This window comes from Gasterosteus aculeatus, chromosome 7 (assembly GCF_964276395.1).
Source record: "Gasterosteus aculeatus chromosome 7, fGasAcu3.hap1.1, whole genome shotgun sequence".
Lineage (NCBI taxonomy): Eukaryota > Metazoa > Chordata > Actinopteri > Perciformes > Gasterosteidae > Gasterosteus > Gasterosteus aculeatus.
Window position 1 is genome coordinate 8,580,223 of NC_135694.1, and position 23,104 is coordinate 8,603,326.

Consider the following 23,104-nt stretch of genomic DNA (forward strand, 5'->3'; position numbering starts at 1 on the left):
CACACATACATACACACGCACGCACACGCTACTGAGCATCAGTACTCACGTGCTGGTGCGCAGTCGGTGTCAGGAAGTGCTGTGGATCCGCTGCGGAGTAACCGGACACCGAATGTAAACAGGCGACTGGCACGGTGTTTGTGTGGGACACAAACAGAGGCAGAGGGAAGATAAGGGAGTTTATATATATATATATATATATGTGACAATCGCTCAAGCACGCGGAGCTACTTCGGGACGGCTGAGCAGACGCTGCAACGTCGCCACGCACGCTGTCACGCACACACTCACGCTCACGCTCAGTCCTGTATACGTCGTAAAGGCGCCGGGACGCTGAAGCTAAGTTGCTAACTGTCTCCGACTGTGGCTAGCAGCTGGCACCGCCTGTCTCCGTCTGCTGGATATGGAAGTCCTCTACTGCGCCTGCCTCAATACTCCCTGATAATCTCTCTCTCTCTCTTTCTCTCTCTCTCTCACACACGTAAGGTTTAATCCCTTTCTTTCTGATTTGACGTAACAAAGCCCGCCCCTTCTACTCTCAGCCAATCACAGGAGAAAGTTTGACGAGCGGCAGTATTTAAAGAGCTCGAGACCAGCAAAAGCAACCTATTAAAAAACAATTTAAGATACCTTGAAACATTTAATAACTGAATACATGTTTAATTGCATCTTTCATCTTTCCTAGTAAAACTTGGATATCCACTAGGAATATTTGACCATCAAAGATTATCATTTTAAATATTGACCCCGTTTTGGTAAATGTGGGTTGGGTGTTTCGGCTTTTTGCGGCTATTCATTCATATCAATTAAATTCTTTGGGCTTGTTTTCATCTATATACTCTGAAAGAGTTGAGATCATTATTCTCATTGGATGATGATGTATCCATGAAGCCTCCTGCCAGCAGGCGATACTTTGTCGGGCTTGTAGCCTCGCAGGGGGGCGGTGTCACTTTTTGCCATGATTATAAGAGTCATTTAATTTTATGTTCTAGAGCACAATATCGCAAATTAGCCTCAGAGGTCATTACAGTCTGTAAATATGTGATATTCTCTGTTCAGAAACCCTCATATCGACACAGGAAAAACTCAACAATGAAAAGGTATTTTTAAAGTTAAAGTACCTTTTTTATACCAAAACAGAGTTAAAAATAGGACAGTGAATATTGATTTACATTCCCCCGGTGGCCCGGGACCGGACTCTAAGTTAATGCTGATGTTGTTCAGTAATGTTTGGGTAAATATGATGTGTGTAAACAGCCACAGTGTCAACAGAACCGTATACAGAACTTTTGCCTTTTAGCGTTATGACGAGTCATATACAATGTCTACTGTCAAATGATAACTGACTGATGCTCACTGGCACATTTACAGTTAATTTCAAGCCTGTCAAATGATAACTGACTGATGCTCACTGGCACATTTACAGTTAATTTCAAGCCTGTGCTAATGAGTCAGTCTGTAATTGAGTCCATATCAGCTCATTTAAACATGTGATATTTGGGATTTTCGGCACTTATTTTGTCAGTTATTTAGTTCTTACTTTTGGGCACAACCTACACCGGAATAACTGATATGACCTTGATCCTAAACATTAATCCTGGATTGTACGAGCTCCTCAACAAGACCCATGAAGTGATACGCCATGAAGAGAAAGGCAAACCACAAGAGGACAAGTGTGTAGTTAAATTTAATATTGTGGTAAAGGAAACAATAATTCTGGTGCAGGGAACAGCTGAAAAGAACAGGATTTGATCACGAGCTCTTAAAACTGTTCTTTGTGGTCCTGCTTTGTGAAGCGGACAATAAACATAGACTATACTTTCATCCCAGGAAGCATGCAGCTATGCAGACTAAGCTGTGAGAACGTTGCCCTGAGCAAATCCTTCATTACCTCCAAATTCACTGATCCTAACCTGCAAATAAGTACTCAACCCTTCCCTCATTTAAAACGTAAATGCACCCTGTAAAACATTACTATTGTAATAATAATTCAGTGAATACGACAGTTTAGCCAGAATGAATTTGCACATCTTGAGGCTGCAAAATAGGAGATGCATTTTCTTTTATCCACCTTTGCATGTAGTGGCGTAATGACAGAAGTGACATGCGCAGACACAACCACACTCATGACACAGGCGCTCTGATTGTTTCTCAACTCTTGTTTGTTCACTTATCGCTTCCAGATAACAGAGTCTGTGTCAATGAAAATCCAAAGATTCAATCCAATTTGAAATCAACCAGAGTAATGACAAGGATCGGTCATGTATCTGAAATAGATAGCTTGATACAAATACCTAATCCGGGATTGCTGATCAGTTCAATGTCCTATAATTTGTTCTTACTTTGACCTACTTCTTCCCGTCTACTTCACACTCACACCGCTTTCACTTCTCTACTTTCTCTCTTAAATGTGATTAATAATATGCTCTCATAGTTCCTCCCACATCTGAGTGGGCTCAGGCTTACCTGAGCCAGGCCTAACTAGATTAGGAGCAAAGTCTTCAGATTAGTCTTAAATGAGGTGACTGCGTCTGTCCCCTGGACTGAGAGTGTAAACTGTTCCACAAACGAGGAGCTTGATAACTGAAGGCTCTGGCTCCCATCCTACTATTTAAAACTATTATAACCAAAAGTAACCCAGCATTTAGCGCAGCATGTTACTATAAGCTCCTAAAGATAAGAGGGCACTTGACCAGCAAGTGCCTTTTAGTTGGGGAGAAGTACCTTAAATTCTATTATTGATTTAACAGGGAGCCAGTGCAGAGATGCTAAAACAGGAGTAATATGATCCCTTTTCTTAGTTCTTGTTAGTACACAAGCTGCATCATTCTCTATCACCGTTAATGGCAGAAGTAGGACCCAATCGCAGACTTTACGAACAAAATAAACTTTATTTAGGAACACGACACAGAAGAGTCAATGATTCAACGCAAAGGTGAGTTGTTGGGCCATACAGAGGGATAACCTAAACACAATATGGGGTGGGAGGGAGAGGACAGTCCGGGGGACCACAGTCGAGTGACCGGGAGTTCTCTGGAGGGCGATCTGGAGGACGGTCTGGAGGACGGTCTGGAGGACGGCCTGGCGGACGATCTGGAAGACGATCTGGAGGACGATCTGGAGGACGGCCTGGAGGACGATCTGGAGGACGATCTGGAGGACGATCTGGAGGACGATCTGGAAGACGATCTGGAGCACGATCTGGAGGACGGCCTGGAGGACGATCTGGAGGACGATCTGGAGGATGATCTGGAGGAGGGTCTGGAGGACGATCTGGAGGACGATCTGGCGGACGGTCTGGAGGACAATCTGGAGGAGGGTCTGGAGGACGATCTGGAGGACGATCTGGAGGACGGCCAGGAGGAGGGTCTGGAGGACGGCCTGGAGGAATCGGCGGTTCCGGCGTCAGACGTCGAAGGGCTGGAATCCGGGGTCAGGAGCCGAGAGATGTACCTACGATGTATCTATTTTTCCCTTTTTCTCGTGTAATAAAATCTATTTCATACTTATAACTCTTTAGTAATAATCAATGTTTACAATATTCAAGGTGAGACTAGTTAATCCGAAAATCATTTTGGTGACACCAAACATCTTGAGCCAAATTAGGAGAAGCGGTAGCAGTAAAAGTCTATTCTGGATCCAAAGTTACAGGTCAGATATGCTGCCGTTTTAAACAACAAGAGTTTGGTGTGAGTATCTTACAACAGCATCCTACATCGGACACACAAGAAGCCTGAAGTGAGCTCTGAGGCAGACTGGCACGCAGACTTCCTGTCTCCTTGTAGCATTGAAGACCGACCGATCATCTTTGAACGATGCTTACAGCAGCCACTCAAGCTCCAGAGGAAACAGTCCTCCAGAGGAAAGTTTCCTCTGGGCCGCGATGGCTTCCCACTACATAGCAACGGAGGTCCCCAATGTAGGGTTTATAGAGCGGGACTGAGTCTTTCCCACAGTCCAAACGCCCACTGTAAGCATCGACTTAGACAAGCCAGGGCTACTACGTGGGTGACCAGCGTCTTCCCAGAATGCAGATCTATACAATTGCTGCAGGACACTCCCCAAACTGCTCAACACAGTGAGCAGCAATCTGCTGACATGAAAGGGTTACACCCGACTGAAATCGCTTGATGAGTTCAAGTTGTTTCAGATGTCTCCAGTTTGGTTACATACAGTATAAGAATATTTCCGTCATTTCAGTGAAACGCTGTAGAAACAAAGTTAAAATATGTAACATGTTGACACCTGAAAAGCTTGGAACTTCATCAGCTAATTCGCCGGATGGTAGACCCTCACGTCACCAGAAATACACCATCCTAGGGCCACTACGATGGGTGGGGAGCCCCCCAGGAAGCCTGACCACAGTCAAAGGAAAAAAAAAAACAGTGACCAGTGGCTTTGCCGCGGCCGGCCTCAGAGCTTCAGAGCTGTCCAGGTGTCCTCTGCGGAGATGTTGAAGATACTGAGGTTAATTCTTACCGGAGCCTGGCTTTATACACTGGAACACCTCAACATTCTAATGTATTAGAGTCACGGAACACACGTGTACTACAGTTCCATCCAGCATTCTATTCCATCCACAGGGGCAGATAATGTCTTTTTATAAATCTATATGTATATATCTATAAATATATGTACTAGTCCATAGTTCACTGGGTTGCACGGCACAGTTTTCAAAAAACTGACCTAATACATTTTGTCTATTGCTTTGCAGATTTTACAGGTTTAAAATCTTACCTGCAACAAGTCAACAAAGTTAAAGGTGTTGCAGTAAAAGTTTCTTTTAACATTGTTTTGCCGTCTTTTTGAACATTTACATGCTTTAAATGCTCATATGTTGCATCCCATATACTTTTACTGATGGTACCTCTACATTAGGCGTCAGTTGATCAGTATCAGACGGGATTTTTCTACCTGTATTAAAAAGTGTGCATTTTTATTAATTGCAGCTTTGGTTAAAAGTCAAATACGAGATATTTAAAATGGTTATCGTCTAACTTTCTGTGTAGTTTTCTAAACATGCACAATGATTCATAAGGAGCCAAATCTGAGATGTGCGTGTCTTCACTTTAAGCGTGACAGTCAGCAGTTTACGGGTCAGCTTTCACTTGCTGCAGATGTGAGCTGCTGGCAAAGCAATGGTTCGACGATTCCAATCACAGGCCGACACTTAGGATTGATCTGTCCTCAGTATTTCAGTTTCTTATACAAGTGCTGTTACGTATTCACGCTCAAACAGAGTGCAATGTGTACGTTTCACAGTTCCTCGAGTTCGGCAATTTGACTTAATGTCCCCAAAATGTTTGTACTCTTAGCACTCACCACACAGTCGGCTACTTTTCAGTGAGATAACGACAACAGTGTTGCCGGCCTCTCGTGTCTGCATAAATGGGCCAAAAGTTATCTGGAAGGAACGAGACAACGTATTGGATAAGAATGTACAGTAGCTTTCAAAGTAATGGCACACATTGTCAACAATACTTTCCCTCATGATGGTACAAAAAGGGCTGTTCTATTAGTGTGGCATTCCTAAGCGTCATACCCTTGTTTTCAATGGCTGAAAAAGCTGGTTTTATTTACTGGTTCCATTCTTGCCTAAAGGGGAAAAAAGGAAAAGCAGCAAATGAGACAAAGGAGGGATGGGTTGTAGGGCATGAGCTCAGTGAACTGGCAATAAGCTGCTCACCATGGATAGGTGAATGGCCAGTGCTCAGTAACTTCTCTGTTTTCTCCTCCGCCCATCCCCCCCATCCCTCACCCCATTGGTCTAGTTTCCCTCTCCCCCTTTATCCACAGGCTTCTGCTTGTGGAAAATAAAGAAAAGACGCTCAGGACTGTTGCAGGCTGCCTCCTCCGACCCCCAAGCCTCTGATTTCTTCCTGGTCATTGCAAATCAGGATTTTCCGGTAAAACCATAAAAGGGAGATCGACATGGCTTACCATAGCTTTGGAAAGTTAAAACTAGTAAAACGGGATGATGTGGACCCCAAAGGAAGAAAGAGCAACAAAACTGACACTCTTTGAGGACATATGTTATCTCCACACACCTCAAGTTCTATATTTAAAAAAATCTGAAAAAAGGTGTCAAACTGAGAAAAGAGGGCAGAAAACACAGATGCATAAAATATGTGCTTGCTCAAACGTTTAGTTTAAAAAACGATGCCTTCAATGTAGTGGCGGCTGGTGGAAAATGTTTCAGGGCAATTAAATTCATTTCAGCAAACATCCCAGGTTAATTTAATGCAAATCAATAAAAGCAGCAAATAACACTTTGACAATTGTATTTTTGTCATCCTAACAGGCAATTCATTATTATATAATATATATATATTACTTTAAATAATGTTCAGTATGATATAATATACACTGATATATAGTCAGTTGTCTCAAACAACCATGTTGCCCCTTGGCTCAGTCTATATCAGGACGCTGATTGGCTAAATTGAATGTCACACATTTGTTTATTTAATCAGCAATTGGCTAAAGTGCTTCTTAGACCCGCCTTCTGTGGGCATTATTGAGATGAAGGATGTGCGTTTGACAGGCAGGGACGTGCAGGAAAAGCATATAGTTTGTGCAGCCTTTTCTATTTTTTGGGGGGTCAAGGAGGCTCGCTCCATTGACCTCTATTTGCCAGCCGCCACTGTGACATGGGGCACGTTGTATAACCGAAACAAAGGGACATACTTACTATACACACACCCATACAAACACTGTTATCGCAGTGGCAGTAACACCCATAAAGATATCATGCCAACGGATATACACCGCCTTCAGAAATGCACCCGAGCCAGTCAATGGACAAATAAGACCGACGAATAAGTACAGGTAACACAGAAAACACCCGGGAAATTGTTGACAGCCAAGTCTACCCACACACTGACACAATGCCACATCTTGTGGAGCGCAGCCACAAAAACACACACAGTCACAGTAGTTAACCATCAACTGGTGAATCCTGGGCACACGAGTACACAGACAGCTGAGGAGAGGAGATGGTCTACCAAAGTCAATATTAGCCCATTATGGTCTTATATCAAAAGCTTTCAACCAGATGTGTGTTGAAATTGTTATGCCAACTAGATGAAGGTGTGTGTGTGTGTGTGTGTGTGTGTGTGTGTGTGTGTGTGTGTGTGTATGTGCGTGTGTGTGTGTGTGTGTGTGTGTGTGTGTGTGTGTGTGTGTGTGTGTGTGTGTGTGTGTGTGTGTGTTTGTGAATTTGTGTATGAATTTGGCTCATCCTCAATTCTCCAAAGGGCCGTATGGCAGTTAAAAGGAAGAGTTCCATGTTTTGGAAAATGCACTTTCACCTTCATCACAAAAGACCTTTTCTCATGTTTCTTGAGTTGTTTGCGTTTGCTTGAGATAAGGATTTTCTTATATGTCTTGAATTTTTGCATACAGAGATTTGGACAGGAATCCCAAATTTTATAAAATGGTATTTAGAAGTTGCAAAAGCTTAGTTAACAGATCTTAGGAAAAAGACTGGAGCTGTACAAAAAATGGTCATGTTTTATGTTGTTTGTTTAATCCATGCTGTTGTGATTTTACAGAATTAACACAAAGTACCATGAGGTCACAGAATTTATTCAAATATCAAAAGCATAAAAAACATTGAAATATGTAACATATCTAAATACACCATTTACATCAAAACAAACAAAATGTGACGATGTTTCTTTGAAGTAAATGAAAGAGTACTGAAGTTTTAGTTTTAATCTAGCTGAATAAAAATCCTTTGGTGAGGCTCGGTGGTGGTGATGCCTTTGGGAGAGTTGAGCACTACTGCCAGTTCATTTGCTCTTTCCCGCCTGCTGTCCCAGCTCCAACAGTGTCTTTCCCTTCTGTGTTGCAGTAGAAGCTAGTGGGGTCGGGGCCACGTCCATACGAGCCCCATGATTGGTGGAGAGGTAAGACAGAGGTGGGCTCTCTTGGGTTCGAGTCAACGCCGTCGACGTTGGCGATCACACGAGAGTTTGACGGAGCGGCGTTGCTGTATGTTACCACGGCGATGGGATCCTGGACACTGGCGTTGCTGGGAGTGATGCCGTTGCTATTGGTTACGAGGCTGAGGACATTGTCTGCGTTTGGGTTGTTGCCGGGAGAGGGAAAGGTCAGAGCGGCCGCCTGGGGCGAGAGCAGGTTACCGCCTGGGGAGGGCAAGAGGTTGTTGGGGTGACCCAGAGCCAGACGCTGGGTGAGGAGCTGGTGCTGCAGCCGCCGGTCGGTCCAATCCTCCTGAGGCTGACGGTGGATCTTCATGTGAGCGTTACGGGACTTGATTTTATAGAACATTCTGGAGCAAGGAGAGAGAAGAATAGGTTGGGTTTCAGCGTGAAAATCGAAAACTATCTGCTAGCCTGCTCTTGAAGCCAAACGCCAGGCGCTTTGTCATAGTTTGTTCTACTCACTTGCCACACAGCTTGCACGGGAAGAAGCTGGCCACAGGAAGCGCCTCCTCCAGGCCAAACTGTTTGTGTGCTGGCTGACGGATAGGCGTCATCTATGAGGAACAGGAATAACTCTTAGCAACAGCGGTGCTGAGCTGCATTCCACACCGGATAGACTTTTCAAACTTTTAACTCAATACACAAGACTCCATATACACCTACAGCAGATTATCCTGTTTGACTTGTTTCTAATCTATCAACCTTATTAGTCAGAGATCTCGATGCGTAGTACAGCGGTGCCCAATGGGAATAGTCAAATAACGGCAGGGCAACAACAGGAAAAAACAATGATAGACAAACATCAGGGACGTCAGTGGGGAACCAGACTTTCTGGATCTTGACAAGATGCAAACACATTACGACACTGGTGCTTCTTACATTTTTCTGCTGCTCTAACAGTTTTTCTCTGTTCTCCTCCTCCTTCTGTTTCATCAACTTGTCCTGCAGCTTTTTGCTCAGGTAGTAAAATTCCACACACTGGCACACGGTCTTAGTCCTCACCTGCAACATGCACACAGACACGGTGAATACATGGCTCTCAAAAAAACACCTGACAGTGCAAATACATGACAGAATATTTCTGAAAACATAATCAATCTACAATGTACCGTTGCAACTAATACACGTTAATCTGACATTTTCTGTCCCATGTGTTGGTATTTGACAGTTGTCAGAACTATCATTAGTGTATTATTAGTGTACCATTTTCTGTATGCGTGAAAAGTCTTTTCCATAAGTTCCTAGAGTTGCAGTGAAGAGACTCTTTTCACCGTCCGTCCAAAAGTCACTACCTACAGAGAAAATAAAGAGGGAGGGGTTAAGGGAAGGGTTGATCAATGCAGACAAACGTCATTCGGGGAGTAAATAGCTGGGACCCAAGACATCCAGAGCGTTGTTACACCGTCGTCTGAGGGCCAAAGGCCTTCGACGGTACCCCTATCTACCGGAGTACACCCACCTAGAGAGTGAACACTGTGTGCAGAACAATGTCCGCTCTGTACTCTACGTGGTTCTTGAATGCAGCAAAGAAACAAAAAGAGAGAGAGAGAGTGGAGTTTGCATGTGACTAAAGTGGCACGAGGCTTGAGCTTCTACAAAGGCGACTAAAAGGCACACAAAGAGCTTTGGTAATGCGAGCTTTACTCCTGTGCGGACTTCCATTACTTTGAGATTAAAACAACTGTTGGCTGTTGCAGAGACGCTACTCTGCCTTCAATGTAAATAAATTTAAGCTCTACTACTTTTCCTTACTATTACTTAGAAAACCCCAAAGTTAAGTGTAAGGCCAAAGGTGAAAGGTTACCAGAGTAGTGGTAGTCTCCCGTTGGCGAGGGCTGTGAGAACAGCAGCATGTCAAGTGTGGCCTGAGCAGGAGAGAGGGACGGGGGAGGGACAGAACAGACAGGTGAGGCATGCAATGGCTCCGAAGAGAACGAACTGGATATGGATGAGTGAGAAAGAAATGCACGTGGAAAGAAATGACAGGAGTACGAGTCGGGATGGATGGAGGAGTGATATAAGTGATCCAATGAGTGCGTGTTAGAATGATAAGATGCAAGGAAGACAGGGCTATGATTCCCTTCTACACACTTTACCATTGTGTTTCCCTGACAGTGGTGCAGACAGTGCATAGTCAGCTCTGAGTTGCTGCCCCCTCCTGGTACACAGCTGGAACTACACATGGACAGCAGCAGCTCCACTGCGGACGCGCACACACAACATCAGCATTTTCATCACGTTAGCATAACAGACAATTTTTTGTTAATATTTTCAGGGGTTTGTCTTCCATCTTGGTCCGATTATAAACCTCTCTATCATACACTCAATGAAAGGTACACAATATGAGATTCATCTTCTCAGCAACTATTGTACTGTTGAAGAACGGAGATTTGGTGTAATTAATACCCTAAAGCTGGTCCATTTAAAAAATGTCAGTTTGTAAATATACGTTTTGCCGTGACAGTTACCTTGGTCTTGTAAGTGGGTTGTCTCCTCCAGCTTGTCCCACGGTTTCCAAAGCAACTGTTCCGGGGGAGATTTCTCCTCTGGTGACAACACTCTAAACCCTTCCGCATCTACAATGCACCGAGGAAGCTCTGCCTGGAAATTATGACCCACATTGACATACCTGAGGAGAAGGACAGATGAGGGTAAGAAAGGTAACAAACGGTAAGCTTCACTCTTCACCCCGTTTTTGAGACGCACTGCTAACCGATGCCCAGGCGATAAAGCATCACGACAAAGCGAACGCTGCTTCAACATTTTACTCACGGTGACACGACACATCCGTCTTCCTCTGCGCCGCATGTGGTTTTGTCCTCTCTGTGGTTGAGAGACAATACGGAGGAGTAGAGACCCGTCCCCCTACGAAGGGGATTGAGGAGCGGTCGAGGAGTGTAGCGACCTCTCTTCTGACCTTTGGCGGAGTGAAGGATACTGGGGAATGTAAGTCCAGTGTAGATTTGAGAAGTTTGCTGCTGTGAGAGAACAAAATGTAGTACACAAACATTAAACATTTAAAAAATACAAACGCAGACTGTGGTTTTAGAAGCAAAAATGCAGTTGCTTATGGACAAGCGTCTACAGGTGTACTCATATCCCCAAATGTCAAACAGGTTCTTTAAAGTACTTTCAGACATTACTTCACCTGTGACTGACTCACAGTGGCATGGTACTTTACATTCTTGGTCACAATGTACGGGGCTGTCTTTTCTGTCGTCTCATAACGTTGGCCGGAGAGGTGAGTCTGAAGAGACGGAAGATGGAAGGATGGATGAAGGGCTGGAGAGCTGGAGGGACAGAGGGCTGTGGATGGATGTAGAGATGAATGATGGGATGCGGAAGAGAGGAATGCTGCTTCTGGAGACTGAAGGTGGGAGGCTGGAAAAATGAGAAGGGGAAGAACAAAGACCAGTGGAAGTAAATGCTCATGATGCTGCTCGATCATCATAAGTCTGTCAGGCTAAACAAGACCAAAACATCACTGTTATCTGTGCAGACAGGGAAGAAGTACACCGGACATGGACACCTGCAGAATCATTTTTTAAATTTGGAAGCACTAATCAATTCTCGTGAGAACCCACATGTGAACTTAAAGCACATATACCGAAATTCTGGACCGTATGTTGGCTGTCACATGTGAATGTGTCATTAATCGCGTGGTACCTCTGTTACAAAATGTGACAAGCAAGATTGTGTTGGTAACATACGGAAAATGGCAAGTGTGTTGCTCACCTACGAAAAACCCCAGCTGTCTCGTAAACGAATATGTGGGTTTAAACCTGGGTTTCTTTTTGTCAAAGGGGGTGGTTAAGTTAATTTCAGGTATTTTCCTTTTTTTCAAAACTTGATGATCAAATGATTCGATTTCATGGCCCGTATCATATATCCGTTTAAAAAAATACTCATCAGCCCTAACCTGGGACATTGCCATAGTCACTGCCGTGAGAAGGTCTCGGGTCTCCTGGAGACTGTGGGAAGCCGAGGGTCTGCTGTGGAAACTTCCATATCATCCCCGCGGGACGGACAGGGGAGAAAGACTGAAGGTGAGGAGCGAAAAACTGCAGCGATTGACCCCCCTGGGACACTGAATGTCCGCTGCCCCCAAATTGAACGGGAGAGTCCATTTTGGAGGGCGAGTGGGAATGAGGAGATAGAGGTGTGGGAGGAGGACTGAGAACTGAAGACATGATGTGAGATGATGTGGGTGGGGACGGGTAGGACAGGAGAGAGGGGTGCGTGGGTGGGGAGGAGGAGGAGGAGGGAGGCAGACGGGTGTCTGAATCGAAAGCGCAGCTGTGTCCCGACTTCACCGATCCAGGGCTTTCGACCCTCCCCGTGCCGAAGTCCCACACCTGTCCCGAAGAGTCTCCGCCAGCAATCATCGGAAACCTTCTTCTCCGCTGAGAGAGGAAAGCCTCGGAGAAGGAGTCCAGTTTCTGAATGTACGTCACACCGCTGACCCCGAGGGGGCCCACGGGGTCCGCGGCTCCTCTCCACCGGCCCTCTCCGGGGTGACTCGAAAGAGAGGCGCCAAACCAGGGACCATCACCCTCCGCTGGTTGAAGCTGATCCTCACCCGAGCCACAGCTGGAGCCGTAGTCTTCTTCTCTCCCCAAATAATTATCACTCAACCGTGAAAAATCAACGCTGTTGCTGAAGCTCCCCCATGGAGTGGTTTGCTTAGTGAAGTGGTTGGCGTTGGCCTCCCTGTCGTAAACTGTATCGCCTTTCGCTTCGCAGCTAACTTGGGTACAATTATTGTAGTCCGCTCTGAGTTTGCGCCGGACTGCCTCCTCACTGCCGCAATTCACGCTGTAAAAACCGTCATTTGCTTTACCGAAGCCATCCCCTCTTCTATAAAAGGTGCCTTCGGCGCTTTCACAATTCTCCCCGTCCTCCCAGACGTCTTCTTTTCTGCCGTCGCCGTACCAAGTATCCGAAAAATGGCCGCCTAACCCGCTTCCTCCGTCAAGATGGCCCCCCAAGTTAGCACCTCCGTCCAAGCCGCTACCGCTCGTGGTCAGGAAGCCTCTGTCCCCCCCGCTGCTCCCCTTCCTTCCCTCGGAGGAGGTAAATGATGTTGGGAATGAGTTTGTGGGGTCTTCCCCTCTACTTCCGTATTGCTCCTGAGGATCCAGGGAAGGCTGACAGGACGGGTACCCCAATTCGGGGCTTTGAAGGCCGGGCAGGGTGAGGTGAAAGGATGGGCGGTGGCGATGGTGTTGGAGGTTGGTGAAGGATTGGGTGGAGGAAGGGTCGTCCATGATGGCTCGCTCGTTGTAGCTAAAGGGCCTACGTGAGATGGAAAGAAGCACAGTGTAATTATAAAGTTCCTAACTGGGTCACAGGATAAGTGCAATGCTCGCATGTTAGATCCTCTGAGCACCTTTACTCAGGTAATTTCTGTGCAACACCATCTTTTACCGGGGGTGGTTGTGAAGTAGTTAATAAATGCAGAATGGGTCCGCTAACAATATTTTCTGCCTTCTGAAAAAATGTGACAGCGGCCCCCCGAATGGTTTCCACAGCTGTGGTATTTAGACAGACCAATGCCCCCTACAGAGCAATGCTCTCCTTTTGAGCGAGACCCTTAAGTATCACATCTCAACTGGTTCACATAGCGACCGGATTCAAACACCAGGTTGAAGTAACGAGAGTTAGCGAAAATTGCCTTTTAATAAAGACTTTGTATGGAGCTCTGCGGGTTTTGAAAAGGACATTACCAACTTTCTATTACAAACGATTCCGATATGCCTTTACCTGAAACCAGCATTGAAGTCATCACAGGCTGCAAGTTCAAAGTAATGGCGCCTTTTTAAAACCCGAACCGCTCTCCGACCAGCAGCTTTTAGCGTGTGCATACCCGTCGAGCGTCCTTACAGCGCCTGCATCGACTGATGCCCTCTGATGACTCGGTAGGTCACCAGATCACACCGATTAAAACGCACATTAGACTCGAAAATCACTTGAAGTGCGAACTTGTGCGTTGGCTTTTTTTCTTTCTCCCTCTTGAAACCACATGCTCTAGATAGGACGGTGACTGAGTCAGAAAGCGAAAGAACGAAAGAAGACGAAATGAAGAGACAAACACACTGTACACGTTCAGAGGTTGTTGGTTTTTTTACCAGTCCATGGCGCTTAAATTCCTTTTCACATTTGTTCCTCCTCTGTTGTTTATGGTTTCTCGTCCTGGTCCTTCTTCGGATTGTCCTCATGGTGTTCTCCTACTTCTTTTTTGCTTTGTCTACAGTGTTTGTTTAATTATTTCCCCCTTCAGATTGTCAAACCCGTAGCTTGTCCTTTTATCTTCTTTGACAGCACACACCCCCCACACACACACACACATACTCACACAGCCTGTGGTATTACTTAAAACAAAATGGACACACAAGCACACATAACCAATGACAGACGCATAAACTGTGTTTCTCACACACACACACACGCACACACACTGACTGAGTTTCTCATAAGCCCTTGCAGGTGTCAGAGGGGACCAGCGAGTAGTGATGTTACCTCTCTGCCTTTTCGTCGTCGGGGTAACCACATCCTGAGGAAACAAACGCTGACGGATCTCCCTCCTTTCAGCTATCTTTATCTCTCTGCCCCCCTCCTCCATCTCTCTTTCCGTCTCTCTGCCGTCCTTGTCGGTTTCTCTGTGTTCTCTCTCTCTCTCTCTCTCTCTCTCTCTCTCTCTCTCTCTCTCTCTTCACGCACCCAGCTTTGCTCTTTCTGTCTCTCTTGTTATTTCTTCCTCTTGTGTCCCTGGCTGAATCTCTCTGCAGTCTTTGTGCACGCTTGACTCTTTGGTGTAATAATAAGTCCTCTTCTAGTGTCTTTGTTCATGTAGTTTATTTTTTAAAGGTGTGTTTGCTGATGTTGAGTTACTGAACATACTAACAATTTCACAAAAAGACCAAATCAATGTACTTTCTGGACGAGCATTGCAATTTTTTCATAGGCTGTATGCATACACAGAATGAAGCTAGTCAAGCTGTGTTGAATGAGTGAACGCATGTGTCCTTGTGTGACTAGAGTACATTTTGTGTGTGAGTGTAAGGGATGAGAGGGGAGAAAAAAACAAAAAACACTCAAACTGTAAGTGTGTGTATATGTGCATGTACTGTGTGCGTGCGTGTGTGTGTGTGTGTGTGTGTGTGTGTGTGTGTGTGTGTGTGTGTGTGCAGAAGCGGTAATGTCGATGTTTACCCGATCAAGATTCTCCGGCTGAGTCAGCTGACAGGAAATGAGCGAGAATGAAACAGGAAGGGAAACGGCGACAAGCGATGAGGTTCAGGGAACCCTCTAATCACCCTGCAGCCCCCCCCACCCCTCTCTCTCCCACACACACACACACACACACACATATACACACAGGATACACAACTTTAACGTGCATGAAGTTTACTACCTTTGTTACATCATGTAAATCATAAAAACGTCCCACTCAAACGCACACCCACAACACGACCGCTTGCAGGTCAACAATTCTTTGAACAAATTCTGCTACACACAACAACACACAACCCCCCCCCCCCCCCCCCCCGCACAGAAGACAGGACAGGGTGTAATCAATCAGTTTGAATAACATTTGTTGTAATAATTTAATTAAAAAAAATAATTAATTACTATATAATTACTAATACTGTCTGATGGAAAAAAAGGAATCGGACATGAATCAACGCCAGAGTTTTTACTTTGTAATTTTTGGACGCTAAACAATTTATTTCATGAGCATCTTAATCTTGAAGATTACCTGCCAAATTCTTGTTACCGGATCAGTAAAATGTAATTGCAAAGCGGTACAAAGTACAATATTTCCCTCTGAAATGTAGCGGATTAAGTCTACAATATTGTTTACATATATTGCTTTATGATATTATTTTAAATGCTGCGGTCTATTTTAAAGTGTTCAATGTCAAAACACAAATAAAAGAACGACACAAGGATTTGTCTCATCACTTTCCAAATCTAAAAACCCTTAACTGACAGCTTAGATCATTGCACCACGCGTGAATTCAGGGACGTTTTCCTGATAACGGATCACATCTCCTGTTCCAATGACAAGCCAACACTTTGATGGTCAACTTGCCAGCAGATTGCTGTCCTTTCGTTCGATCAAACATGCATCACAAGATGGTTTTCTTCTCATAAAATCAAACACTGCGTTTGCAAGACACACAAATGCGCATTTGTAAAGGCTGTGTGAATGCTCGCATACTGCTTTTGTGAAACAAACCAGTTTGCATATTAAAAAAGTATCCATTCCTTGAACCCGTAGGCCTATCGGTAAGAAATCAACAAAAAGACGTTAAAAGTAGAGCATTTAATCGGTTGTATTCATGGTCAAACGAAGGTTCCTCACCTTCCAGAGAGCGTGCACAGGGGAAAGGAGAAGACGTGACTATGTGTCGGTGTATTGGTGTGAGTGGTGTGTGTAGGAGATCATGGTAATGCTGAGGTCACTAACACAGTGTAACTACGTCTCATAGCTGGAAACCTCAGCATTAACATAGATGGGAGACAATAATGTTATACATGCACAACCCGTCTACTCCAGTAACCTCAACCTTAGCATATGTCATGCTGTTGGCACATGGCTGATTGATTAATGCGCGCACTGTTAACCTTACAGCATTACATTACACCTCTATTTTAAAGAGGTATTTTAAATCTAGAGGATCCATGGTAAATGTAAGGAATTTCAGCTATTGAAAGACCTATTTCCAACATCAATATAATAAACACGGTCAACGTCAAAACAACTTTTTTCTTTTCATATTTTCTATCCTCACACTTGCAGCCGTACAATATGCAGCTTTCTGACGATCGCGAGGGAGATTCTACCGCACCGGAATTTGCCCCAAAATGTGTCAGATTCCTAAAAAGTGCAGAGTGAAAGTAATTAACAGTATCTGCAGGACTCTTTCCACAATGTTTGTGCTCAACAAAATTCCAACTTTTATGTGGGCTTTCATTTTTGTCTTTTACTCAATATTTGATTGATTAAGTGAGTAGGGGAGCAAAAAATGTCCCAAAAACCATGCAACTGGATTAGAAGAAATTAAAAACCTCTTCAACTGCATTCTGACTTCTGCATCCAATCAGAGGTACAGTTTAGGATTCAAAAGTCGACGGCTTCTTTTACTTTTTTGTAAAATTTGAAACAACACATCTAACCGTTTCTCTACCAGTAATTCAGAAATGCCATGCAAAACGTTGCGTAGGCATTTGCCCCATGCGTGTTTGTACGCCCTCTTAGCCTTGAGAAAACGGGGCAAATCAAGAAATGTGTGAATGAAAGGATGCGAGAGAATGGGAGGGGAGCGTGGAGGAGGGTGTACGGGGGAGACGCTTCTCTGGTTTTCTCTCAAATTCACCGTAAAAAGCTGCGGGAGCGGAGGAGGGGGAACGACAAAAGCGTTTCTGGACTTTTTATTTTTACTTTCTCCGAGATGCCTCTCTGTGAGTCTTTCAGTCACCTGAAAAAGGAAGTGCCGAGTGGCGGGAAGAAAGTAACCGAATGGACGAGGGACAAATTAAACCGGCACACGATGTGAATCACTGCGTATCGCAAAAGACAAAGAAATAGGAACTTGGAGCTAATAGATTTACCTCAAATACACCGTACTTGTGTCTCAAAATGATCCAAATTTGTTCAAAAGCATTCATGAAAAGTGTGTTCAGGAGAAACGTGGGTCAGACAGTGTATTAAAATAACAGCCAAGCCAAAAGAAAGTTTCTTTTCAAACATTCACTGAGTTTATGTATATGCAGAAGCACATCTCATTCTGTGTCTGATATTTTGGGGGTAATTTAGCAATAGCCTTTCAGTCGTGAATGCATACAAAGATGAGCAAAGACGCCCCGAGTGCATGAATAGCAGCAGGAGAGTACAGCTCTATTGATCTTTGATCTGTTAGATAGAAGGAGGTTGAAAATAATTGGTGCCTTTTAACAAAAGAGTTGAAGCGGGCCTGAAAATTCTCACGACAGCTCGACATGCTTTTGCATTTAAAACAAGATCACAGGCCAAAAGGTGTTCAGACAGCCCGCCGTGCGCACGAGTGACTGCAATGCCACACATTTTAAAGTAAATCAACAGCCTCCAGCAGAGGAGGCCCGCCTGAAAGCATTTCTGAATAACCAACATAATGATGGAATACCAATATACTTTTTATTGCATCCACGGTAGATGTTAAGGGGCATTCTAATGTCAGTTTTGACATGATGGACTTTGATATATATTAATGCAGGTTTTAAAATGTGCCTAAAGATGTGTGCGGGTTCCTTTGGGAGCTCAGTGCAAAAGAGAACTTAAAAGAAACTGAAAAATCAAAACGGTCTGAAGCCGTTTCCTCAGATGACCCGTGGGTTATCGTGCTGCGTTTTAGGGTGGCAAAAAAATGAAAACACAATCTTATTCAAGAGGAAATTCATATTTTCTGCAGCATGTTGTTATGATCATAGATATGAGACAAATGAAAGGCAACTTTATAACCACGTCTATTTGTTTTACGTTTGTAATCTGATCACACGCACGCTGCTCCTACGGTTATACTGGTACTGTAGTACAGTAGTACAGTGATTCCATGTCTTCTCTTATATTTGCTCCAAATATGGATGAAAATAACAACAATTGCTGTTCACGATTGCAAAGAGCAGAATTTCAAATACATTAATCAACTCAGATTAAGATCAGAAAGGTACATTTATGGTAAACTGAAAGAAGAAACTGATGATACAGTTAAAGGGTTTCGTCCTTCTCTTGGATTTTCATGTGCAGAATGTCATCCACTAAAATTATAATTTACTGTCGAAACTTATTTCTGAAACACGTTTTGTCTTTTGGGTTGTGATGTTTCAACAAAAAATGATTTAATTATATTTTCACAAACCATATCACCGTTCCCAGAGAAACAAGCGTTGTATTCATTCGGACGTATGCGATTACAGGTATATTTATCCCACACGCGTGACTGAGTTCACCATTAGGATCATTGAGGTTTTTTTATTTCTAATGTTAAAAGACAGCAACACAAAACCTGCAGAAGAACGTTTTTATGCATTATTCTATAACCTGCAGTGGGCCGACTCGCTTAAAGATCTTCGGCAACAGGCGATCACACCCGTAAGCCAAAGATAACATATTGTAAAATATTTATTCTTTTAAAGATAAAAGATAATTTCTTTAGTAATCTACTTTTTCATTAGATTTTTTTATTATCATGATTAATATTATTATTAATTATTTAGGTAATATTATTTACCATTTATTTAAATAAATATGTATTTATTTTATATTAACAACTCGTCCTTCTCCTCGGACCAATCTACTGACTTATTTTATCATAGTTTTTTTATATATAGTTTATTTTTACATTAGTTTTGCATATGACACTTTAATACAGATCTAATACTCCCACTCACAGAAGCAACTATAAATCTGTCCCCACGTTCAAACTATAATCTTTTTATGCCTGTTTATGTCACACTGACATTTACTCTATACAAGTTTACAATAAAATAAACTAAATATGTAAAAGTAATTTACTTGGCGTTTTGCAGGGCGCCATTTCTCTCTTCATTTCATTGATGCAACAGTATTGACAAGCCCATAATCGGTGTATATCGGTGTATCAGTGTACTCTACAAAGTGTGCCTGCTCCTAATGATGTACTCCATTATATAATTGACCCCTGACCTCAATCTGCAACACTCGACTGTAACTAATAACATAATGAAAATATGACTCAAATTGTAAATGAATATTATGTTAGAATAGGTTACCTGGATTTCTTTTTAACGGCTTTAAATCACACTGGATGGAACGAAAAGTGAAGTCAGTGCAAATACGAAGCTCAAAACACGAGATCAAACAAACAGCCGATTGACCAATTGACAGGAGGTCCCGTACTCCATTGAATGGAAGTTAAATGTATATATTCAATAAGAGTTTGGGTTTAATTACTGCACCATAAAGATCTTCAGGAACATAGACAGGTCATAGAAAATTTTTAAGGTAAGTTGTGAGGGATGCAACTCAGAGGCCCACAAGAATAAGGAAACAACAGAGAAGGGAGACACAGATTCAGCAAAAAGCAAAAAGCATAGTTGAAAGAAATGTCACGTGACATTTGTCAAAAGGAAAAGAAAAATGCATCTTTTTTGGCCATCATGCTAAATGCCGAAGGCTGCACGGCAGCATAGAAACACGCCGTCTCCACCCGGACGCATTGGTGGGGCGGCACCGTGCCGTGGTGGATGCTTCTCTCGAGCAGGCCTTGTGAAGCATAAAGCCAAATCCAAACCTCAGTCCCAACCCGAACCTGTGGCACAACTTTAACCGGCTGTTCACACCTCGATCGGCCGCTCCGTAATAGAGCTTTTGCAAAGAATGACCATGGAAATATTGCAGCATCAAGGATGTCATTGCTGCCGAAGACGCCTGTACTGCTTGAGGCATTACATTTCATGGTGGTGTTTTAAACACTTAAAAGCATTGCACATCAGATGGGTTGTATAAGTTGTTCCAAAAATGACGGTGGAATACTTCTTTGATAGCGCCTTCTTCCGTTTCCTCGTCACGCCCCTTCTTCCACATAGAGTGTGGAATGTTATGAACAACGGCGAAACCATTTGCAGACGAACGCGGCTGCGACAAGTCTTGATCTTCAGCTATTGAAAAATGTTGAAAACAGATGAGTTTTCATTCAGGCCCTGTGTTGACACAGAAGAAGACGTCTCACCCGACGCAGGAAAAAGAAAACGCAGGAGCGGGCGTTGCCCCTGTTCTGTCTGCAGATGTCAAAAGAGGTCACAGACTGGAAGGAGGTCGAGAACAGCAGCAACAACGCAACATCTTGTTCTCGCCTTTTGTCCCCGTCCTTTAGATGAGTTTGGACGGACTAAATTGGTATGAAGACAAGACGCAGCACACATTAAAGCCTCCAAAAAAAGACTGCGGTTGAAGAAATAACTCGTTGTTTAATAACTTGTTCGATAAAAAGCAACCCGTGTGATAAAGTACAGGGATGTTATATCAGTTTCACACATGCACCGCCAACGGCTCAGCAAACAAACGGCCTCCATTGTTTCATCCCACACTTCAAGTCACTTTCCTCTATTCGCTGCGCACCAAGGTCCTGCATTGTCACATCATGCTGTCTTAAGAAAGTGATCACGACGAAAGTCAAGATTGTGGTTTTCAAGACCCACTGTCTAAGAGCGCGTTTGGCGTAAACACCAACATGCTGCGGGTAAGAACCAGGCAACGCCGCGAGTAACGCCGAGGCTCAGAACTCATCATCGTTTGTCCCTTTAGCGATGTACATGATGATTGTGTAGTTGCATGAGTGTTACAGTATGCATCAGTGCATGTACTTATCAATACCACCTATCACATATTCATTGGGAGCACAGTTGGTATTTTCAGTTCAATATAAATTGCACTGGCTTTTTGTTGATGGATGAAAGCAAATGTTCACTTATGACAAAGGAGTGAGTTAATGCTAATGATGCTAATGCTGGGTTCAGCTTTCTCTATGCAAAATCCCCAAAAACCCCTACCTTGTAGTGGCCTTAAAGAGATAGAATAGTAAAAAGAGAAACGTCTTCGTACCTGTTACGCTGTCAGCGAAGGGCATGTGTGTGTCTTCTGCTGGTAGGTGCACACGTGTGTGAGAAAGGGGGAGGAGGAGAGAGAGGCAATCGGCGAACAAGACACTGTCGCACTCTCAGTTCATCTTTTAGTCGTTCATACACTTTGTCATAATGGCAATGTGTGTGTGTGTGTGTGTGTGTGTGTGTGTGTGTGTGTGTGTTATAAGCGGTGTCAGTGATGGTGGAAACAATTGAAAAACACCCTAGTGTGTGGCTTCAACCTCACATTCACACACACACACACACACACACACACACACCACACACACACACGCACACAGTACATGCACATATACACACACTTTCAGTTTGAGTGTTTTTTGTTTTTTTCTCCCCTCTCATCCCTTATTTTCTCTAATTGCGTCTTTTGATCAGTAGGTGTTTTAAGGGCCCCACACACAGTATTCAGCCCCTTGGAGGTTTCTACATTTTGTCATGGTATAACCACAGATTCAAATTTATATTGGGATTTAATGAAAAACAAACATAAAATAGTCCATCATGTGTCCATAAAGTCAGCAAAAGTTTTCACGGATTTCATAATTATTTACGTATTTAAGTATTGCATATGTATTCATCCCCTTTACTGTAAAACCTCTAACAAAGATCTGCTGCGACCACTTCACAAGTCATATTTTCAAGTTGCATAATTAGTGAATAGGGTCCAACTGTCTGTAATTTAGTATAAACACACATGCTCTGTGAAGGCCTCAGAGTTTGTTATAGAGCATTACTGAACAAAGAGCATCGTGAGCTCACCAAACAGCTCAGAGATAAAGTTAGGTATGAAGCAAGGTTGAGTTATGCACCTAAACTGACAAGTTGAACAAGGAGAAAATGTATCAGAGAAGAAACCAAGAGGCCTCAACTCTGGAGGAGCTGCAAAGATCACAGCTGAGGTGGTTGAATCTGCCTACAGGACAACGGTTTGCCGTGTGCTCCACACATCTGGCCTTTATGGAAGGGTGGCAAGAAGAAAGCCGCCGTTGAAAGTGAACCAAAATAAATCCCGTTTTGAGTCTGGATGTGAGAGACACTGCAAAAACGTGAAAGAAGGTGCTCTGTTCAGATCACACCAGAAAGCTGTGGGGATGCTTCTCTTCGGCAGGTACCGGGAAAATAATTGAGGGAATGATGGATGGAGATACAGGGCAATCATTAAAGAACATATGATGCAGTCTGGAGAAGACGGTAAGCATGCAGCCACAGCTACAATAGAATGGTTCAGAGACTTTAGAGCAACGCATGTTAATGTTTTAATATGTCCCAGTCAAACCCCACACCTCGAAAATCTATGGCGAGCTTTTGCTGCTCTCCATCTAATCTGACCAAAAGGCCAAAAAGAACATTTCCATCTCTAGATGTGCAAAGCTGGTGGACGCACACCCCAAAAAACTTGCAGCGAATGTATTGACTCAGTAGGGTCAATGTCAACGTTTGGAAGGTGGACGTTTGGATTGCACAGATGTTTGGACAGTCGGTCAGTGGGA

General features: G+C 43.7%; 3 protein-coding genes across 15 annotated transcripts in view; 1 reads left to right on the forward strand and 2 right to left on the reverse strand.

Annotated features, from left to right (window-relative positions):
• pcxb (pyruvate carboxylase b) overlaps positions 1–505 on the reverse strand; it is a 202,432-nt gene extending 201,927 nt beyond the window's left edge. Inside the window, exons 1-2 of one of the 2 annotated variants that reach the window (XM_078106395.1) lie at positions 292–505; positions 50–126 (exon numbers count right to left, since the gene is read on the reverse strand). The gene's annotated coding sequence lies outside the window, so the exon portion shown is untranslated. Of the gene's footprint in view, positions 1–49 lie in introns of both variants that reach the window. The other variant, XM_040182101.2, reaches the window with a different exon arrangement.
• Positions 506–2,874: 2,369 nt separating this feature from the next.
• LOC144410325 (uncharacterized) lies at positions 2,875–4,464 on the forward strand. The gene has a single exon (XM_078106396.1). The coding sequence runs from the start codon at positions 2,977–2,979 to the stop codon at positions 3,487–3,489; it is 513 nt and encodes a 170-aa protein (XP_077962522.1). The 5' UTR covers positions 2,875–2,976; the 3' UTR covers positions 3,490–4,464.
• Positions 4,465–7,571: 3,107 nt separating this feature from the next.
• LOC120822900 (uncharacterized) lies at positions 7,572–21,714 on the reverse strand. 12 transcript variants are annotated; one of them, XM_078106402.1, is made up of 11 exons: positions 21,574–21,714; positions 11,869–13,244; positions 11,113–11,330; positions 10,722–10,924; positions 10,418–10,578; positions 10,046–10,149; positions 9,754–9,814; positions 9,153–9,241; positions 8,829–8,951; positions 8,412–8,503; positions 7,572–8,296 (listed from the first exon to the last, which is right to left on the reverse strand). In XM_078106402.1, the coding sequence occupies exons 2-11, from the start codon at positions 13,214–13,216 to the stop codon at positions 7,783–7,785; spliced, it is 2,913 nt and encodes a 970-aa protein (XP_077962528.1). In that variant the 5' UTR covers positions 13,217–13,244; positions 21,574–21,714; the 3' UTR covers positions 7,572–7,782. The 12 variants fall into 12 exon arrangements, with proteins under 12 accessions (XP_077962528.1, XP_077962526.1, XP_040038809.2 ...); XM_078106400.1 differs by having other exon boundaries at positions 10,722–10,927; XM_040182875.2 differs by having other exon boundaries at positions 10,722–10,927; positions 11,098–11,330.
• Between the last annotated feature and the right edge of the window lie 1,390 nt (positions 21,715–23,104).